At 39.4% G+C, this 7156-nt stretch overlaps 1 protein-coding gene across 1 annotated transcript; it reads right to left on the reverse strand.

The window, feature by feature from the left end:
* Window positions 1-1611: 1611 nt before the first annotated feature.
* Window positions 1612-5703, reverse strand: LOC148877667 (uncharacterized). The gene is made up of 3 exons (XM_088942284.1): window positions 5115-5703; window positions 4265-4689; window positions 1612-2295 (listed from the first exon to the last, which is right to left on the reverse strand). The coding sequence occupies exons 1-3, from the start codon at window positions 5277-5279 to the stop codon at window positions 1857-1859; spliced, it is 1029 nt and encodes a 342-aa protein (XP_088798410.1). The 5' UTR covers window positions 5280-5703; the 3' UTR covers window positions 1612-1856.
* Window positions 5704-7156: the final 1453 nt, after the last annotated feature.

Here is a 7156-nt window from a genome sequence, read left to right on the forward strand (position 1 = left end):
AGATTGGTCCAGTAGCCTACCGCTTAGCCTTGCCCCCCGGCTCTCAAATCCACAATGTGTTTCATGTCAGTTTGCTGTGGAAGCACTTGGGACCCATCACCCCTACTTCCAATCAGCTTCCTCCAATCTCGGATACTTCGACCATCCTACCCCAACCGGAAGCAATCCTGGATCGCCGTATTATTCACAAGGGCAAATACCGCCCAAAATCCGAAGTCTTGGTCAAATGGATTGGGGCGCCAGCTGAGGATGCAACCTGGGAGAATGAATGACGCTTCAGAAAAGCTTATCCCGACTTCCTTGCGGACAAGGGTCCTTCAGGGGGGAGGAGAATGATACGTGCATGCATGCAGCAGCCGAAGACCCGGTCAAAGTGGATAACAGCAGAAGACCCGGTCATGTTAGATCTTAGTTGGGATAAGCCTTATCCATTCAGTTTTAATTCTGTTAGAATAGATAAGTCTTCAATTCTGTTCCTAGATAAGTGCATTCTGTTTCCTAGATAAGTGCATTAGATAAGTCTTCAATTTCTATTCCTAGATAAGTGCATTATGTTTCCTAAATAGGTGCATTCTGTTTTTTTGTTGATAAGCTCCTAAGATTAAGGGGCAGTAGTTCCTATTTCTACTCCCAGTTTGTAGCACCATAAAGCTATAAATATAGCCTGAATGAATGGAATTGGCATTGGCTTTTCTACAAACAAACTCTCTCTCTCTCTCTCTCTCTTCTCCTTATTCTAGATCCTTCTCCCTCTTGTTAGATAACTTCGAGCGTATCACAGAGATGGTTCTAATAGCACCAAACAAGGCGAAGTTGAAGGCTAAGACAAAGGCGTTAAAGATCAATAGTTGCCCCTTAAAGAACACTGCAGGAATAAAGTTTCCATCTATGATCTCAAACGGCAACTTAGTCAGTGTCACCACTGCTGTAAAAGTAGTTCCAAATATGAGCTCCTCAGATGGAATTGAGAAGTAAACGTTTTATACGTTTGATAACTCTCCCTTCACCGTGTTTCATTGGAAAACATTTGCGTCAACAGCAAATAATATATACAGACGCTAAGCGATTAACAACCGATCAAGTATTTGTATATAGGCATAAGGCAAAACCGTTAGGTTTTAGGGTTTACAGTTTGATCATGAGTTTCTCACAAATCCATTTGGTTTCTGGTGAAAATTCCATTTACATGAATACAGAAAAAGAAGACGAGCAACAGTACCCCAAGCCTTTATTTGATATTTTTTTCAAAAAAACTTTCTCATTCTGATTATTATATAAAAATTGTTATTTTTATTAATATTAAGGGCAAGAAGTTGCCCCATTTTTCTTAATTATATATATATATATATTATTCATTTTCTATTACATATATATTATTCATATTCTCATTTTTTGCTCCCCCAATTATTCTGTGCACCCCTTGCTAGTAACAACTAAAAATGAACTTCCTGAAGGACTCGCGAAGCTTTCAGCCATCACACTAAGAGCCTAATCCCTCTGTTGACAGTTGGGGATTGCATATGGATGAGGAGCCCGAGTTCTGAACAACGAACCAATTGAGAAAGGCAAACTACTACAGCAAGAATTAAAATATCGACTATCGTACTTAAGTTGAGGTGGCTAATTTTCCCTTGGATAAATTGCGTGTATATTCAAGACCAAGACAATCTTGTACTCTCCTTAACTTCAAAACCATCAACTGCCTAACTGTAAACTGGTCTAATTGGACCATCAAAATTTTGAGTTTATCAACTCAAATAGATTACAAATGTACTGAACCCAACCAAATTACATATTCAGCAAAGCCTTCTGCGAATGTATTCACATGACTTGTACTAGGTTGCCAGATTCACAACTCATGGAGCCAGCAATCTCTTGATTCCCGCCTTCTGTTCTGAGGTTAGCCTCGTAGGAAACTTGATATTGAATTTGATTCTCAAGTTTCCTTTCTTTGATGGATCTTTCTGTAGAGGCATCCCTTCCCTAGGGACTATCTCCTCGTAATTTGGATGAATCACATTGTTAATGCGGATGCTCAGGGTCCTGCCATCAAGAGTTTTTAATTGTACAGTGTAACCTGTCAGGGCTTCAGCAAGTGATATCTTCTGTGTTGTAACCAGGTCATTCCCGTCCCTTGTGTAAACATCATGTGGTTTCTCATCAATGATGAAGACAAGATCTGCAGGGATAACATTTGGATGCTCATTTCCTTTTTCTGGGAAGGTGATCTTTGTGCCCTTCTTCCAGCCAGGCTTGACGTCAATGGTTAGAATTTCTTCTACAAGCATACTTTTCCTGAATCCAAAAATGGACAAAATCATAACGCATTTAATCATGTTATCAATAAACTAAGAAATCATCAATCAACACCAATACACTAGGGAGATTATGTTACAAGCAGAAGCAGACATGAAAGAACAGTTGGCATAACATTTAGCAACAATCCAACATACAATAAACACTACACTTGGAAGAATTGCACTAAGGAAGCAATGGAGCAATATAATAAAGTGAAGATAGTTGCCACATAACCATTAAAGGATGCCAACAATTTGAGTGAATTATCAAATACCATGTAATGGCAATATGCCAAATTTTTACACCACTAGGTAAGTTGCAAGAAAGTAAAAGCAGCTTCAACCATTGGTAGTATCCACCTGCATAGCTTTTAATAACTGATGGATACTCGGCCAGGGGGTGCAGGTCGGGCCAGGTTGGCTGAGCTCGTCAGATTGAAATCAACCGTAGCCCAACTTGATGTGTTAAGACCTGAACTCTAATGCTAACCCTATGACTCAACTTGGATGGGCCCGGGTTGAACATTTTCTAAAATTTGAATAGGCGTGAGGGCCTGGCTGATCTTCTTGCTTCACCCAAAGTTCTCAACCTTAACCCGACCCAATCATGAAATTGGGTTGGTGAGGTGAGTGTGGGTTGAAATCATAACTACCATACACATGCAAGAGCAAATGTTATATAACCTATCAAAAAATAAATCAAATGTTATACATGAAGATGATACCTAGACATCAAATTACAGTAATATTTTCTAAGAAGAAAACACTATTGAATATTGATCATCATTTTCTCTCCTCCCCTCTCACCCAAACTTATTGTTCAAGTTGGCCCATCCCAAGTTGTACAAATGTACATAGCCCTTGTACTTAAATAAAACAAGAATTTTAAAATGTAAGAATTCACTGGGCATTATAGTCACAGGCACCTAGAAAGGAGATATCTAGAGACATCTAGATGATCACTCCACCGAGTAAAGTTCTGTTGTAAGAGAGTTAAGATAGCAAAGAAGTCCATTTTGACATCTGATATGTATAACTTGATGAGTTATTCTGCTCGTCAGGGAATCTTTGGTTGGTTGGTAACAGAATATCTATCCATAGCCCTCAAACAAGTATAATCTTGACCACTATTCCAACAAGTATTACCATTTGTTTCTCGATTATGGAAATGAGCAGAAAAAAGGCACCATGAGAAGCAAACTCAAAATTGTCACCAGAATGACACAAAATACCACCTAGGAAAAACTTGACAAAGGATATCCAACCGTGCCTTGTATTTCCAGTTCTTTCAACCATCTAGACAGAAAACACCACAAATTAATTACTTGAAGGCCATAGGTTCTCAGCTTTCCCTACAAAGAACCCTGGTATCCCTTAAAAAATTCCAATATTCTAATTCATAAAAAAAAATTCCAATATTCTAATTCATCAAAAAAAATTCCAATATTCTACATTGTGTAAACGCAATAAAGTGGTCTACGACCAAAGTTCATTCAGAGGTTTCTGGAGAGAATGCTCTAATATCATCCATATCTTTTCTTCCGATGGAGAAGAACAGAGAAAATGTTGATCCTCTAACACTTGAAATAGAAACATCTGCAAAAATAGCAGAATAAATCAAAGTAGGTTGATTGTGGTTTGCACGACAATAGACTCCGGTACTCTAAAAAAGTAGGTAACCCTAAATGAGGTACACACCCAAGTCCAATCATAAATAAGACCATAAGAGTACTAGTAAGCTTTCAGGTTAAAAGCAGACACTCAACTTAGACAAGCATGCAACAACTCCACAGCAGAAAAACAACCAACTAATCATCTAAAACGAAACTACTGTTAGCTAAACTAGCAAACAGTCAGCTTCAACAAAATATAAATCAGCAGACAACTGCAGCAAGTTACATCTAAACAGTCGTATGAATAATATCGGTTACCTGAACAATGCTGAAACAGATTAACTAAGTACTCACCCGCTTATATCAGAAATCTCTCTTGATATCTTCATCTTCTTAGTAGTTCCCTTGTAAAGCTCCTCAAGGCTACATGGCAAATAATTCTCTATTGGAGCTGCCTTACGAGGACCCTGATTCATGGGCGCCCCTTCACCGAATGACGCAAATATATCGTCTCCAAATAAGCCACCCGGGAACCTCGAACCGCCCCTGGTACCTCCACCGCCACCTCCCATACCTCCGAAAGGGCTCGAGAAGCCGAAGAACTCAGCGAAAATATCATCCGCGTTTCTCGGATTAAATCTGAATACATTCGGGCCGTCTCCAGTATGGAAGAAGGAAGCGCCACCGGAACCGCCAGCACCGGGTGGAGGCACTTGACCTTTAAGCCCCTCTTCGCCATACTGATCATATATGGCTCTTTTCTGGGGATCGCTGAGAACCTGTAGATATTTAAGAGACAAAGAAGTCAGTTTCTTGATGACGAGGGATCTTAAAAAGGTTAGTTATACTAAAAAATTTATGATCAAAGCAAATAATAGGTGAAATTCTGAGACGGTGGACGGTTTGAAAAGGGAACCGCAGAGAGGAGAATTAAAAATAATAATAATAATAATAATTAAATGAATGAATGAATCAAAAGAAAACAGAAAAGGAAGAGAAATGGAAAGATAGGATTTGGGTATGATTGATACTCAAGAAGTTTACATAGAAAGAGGGTTCAAAGAATTTGGGATGGCGGGTCTCAAAGAGGAAAAAAATTAAAAACAAGGAAGCCCAGAAGACAACATGACATTTTAGATCGATGGGTAGTCTCAGAAAGGAGATATATGCATAAAAACCAGAGATGTTTGATAGATTCAGTCACCTCATAAGCCTCGGAGATCTGTTTGAACTTGGTTTCAGCTCCTTTTTTGTTGTTGGGATTTTTATCAGGGTGCCACTTCATAGCGAGCTTTCTATAAGCTTTCTTGAGATCGTCATCTTTGGCGTTCCTATCGACCTGTAAAATCTTGTAATAATCGACGCCCATCTTCTCTTCTGCTGCTCTGGTCTTCTCCTTATTCTTCTGGTTTCTGATATGTGATTCTAGGAATGCGTTTCGCAAGGGTTCGTTCTAGCCTGTAGATCTGCTTGGAGTTGGTGGAACAGATAGACGTCTGGTAGCGTTTATGGGTGGTGTTGCAGCAGCGGTGGTATTAGTAAAAATGGCGATTTGAGGAGAGAGAAGGAGGTGGGCAAAAGACTTGAGATCTGTCTGGAAAGATAGGAAGGGTGTGGAAGGTTCCAGAAACAGTCTCAAACTCCGGAGCTTCCCCATGTACCCTTTTTCAGACTTTACTGGATCTTCTTGAAAGAAATTGTTTTCCCGGTAGAATGAATGATTTTTTTTTTTTGAAAGAAAAATAAATGAATGATTTGAAGACTGAATACAACTATACAAGCAATAAACATATTATTAACAAGTTGACCCAGAAAAGTCTTAACATAAAGTTTGTGACAATTATAAAAACTTCCCTTATAGTTTATTTTTTAGAGAATTGGACAAAAACCTCCTTCCTTCAATAATCCAAACGAAAAACGTTTATACTTACAAAATTACCGCCCCTGAGGCGTCATTTAAAGATTTTGTAAAGTAGCATGGTGCAAACACGTATTCAGCCTCCTCGGTGTTATTTGGTCCTTCATTTCCTTCCGGTGAGCTTCTCGGCGAAGAAAAACTGATTTTTCCCAAGAAGCATCCCTTATCTAATTATTTGTCGTTATGCTTGTTGAATTTTTTGCTTATGGAGTATTTCTTTTTCATTAATGCAAGTGGGACGTGTCGATGTTGCAAATAATAAAGGGATCAATCTCTATACTCCCTGACGCGGGTCTAATGGCCATGTTCTGGTTAGGTGAGTTCAGTCACTGAATGTGTATGTATTTTTGTATAGACAGTTAGTTATATTATAGTGTTAGAGTCAGCCTAAGCGTTGGCCGGATACGAATGACCGGCGTTAATAACTTATTAACGGTGTCCCCTGTGCTCAAACGTTGGTTTCTCAGCCATTCGAAAATGGCAAAGAGAACATCGCCATCCTGGGCCATGGTTAATGATCTTCTCTAGCCACAAGAAGATTGAACAGAGAGCTGACTGAGGCTTGATGGGATTAGTCATTTACTGCAAGCGACGACTACGTTGGATGGCAATAGCCTGTGACATTTCTGGTAAATTAAGAGGTATGTCAATTATCCCAGGTCCATTGACGGATATGTGGGACCAATGATTACGTTTCTTGTGGTCCTCCTGGTCTTGTGTGGTCGGCTCCATGACTGAAAATGCACCGATTCAGTTATCGGAAGAAGGTCTCCATGACTGAAACCGCACCGGTTTAGTTATGGTGCTCAGGTATGTGCGAACTTGGTTGCAGCGTTCATCATGGTCATGCATTTTCTAAAGGGCCCAACAGTAACGTTGCGGCTTCCATTGCTATTGGATTACGAGGCCATCTCCTCCACATCGCAATTTTACATGTCGAGCTCCCTCAAGGGATCGTCCCTTTCGTCTTCGCCAAAGAGTATAACGTTCATCTGGCAATAAAGAGCTAAGTTCAGATTTGATATGTTGTTAATTTACCGTGTTCAAAAATTGATGTTGTTCAACGTTTAAATCTTAGGGTGATGTTTGGAATGTTAATAGCGTTGTCGATCACATTGGTTTATTACCGTGTTCAGAGATTGATATTTTAATGTTACTCGAAGAAAAGAAAGAAGGCGCAAAGGATTTGGGTGTGTGATACAAGCAAGCGTCGATTTTCCCTGGATTTGTGTGTGATAAGGGCAATTTCGTAAATATGGATGAATAATTTTGTAAATAGTGATGTTTTCCATCTGAGTTATTGACGGAAGGGAGATTTTTGTCTAATT

Source organism: Nelumbo lutea, chromosome 1 (genome assembly GCF_056320005.1).
Source record: "Nelumbo lutea isolate HS-2025 chromosome 1, American lotus-T2T, whole genome shotgun sequence".
Taxonomy (NCBI): domain Eukaryota; kingdom Viridiplantae; phylum Streptophyta; class Magnoliopsida; order Proteales; family Nelumbonaceae; genus Nelumbo; species Nelumbo lutea.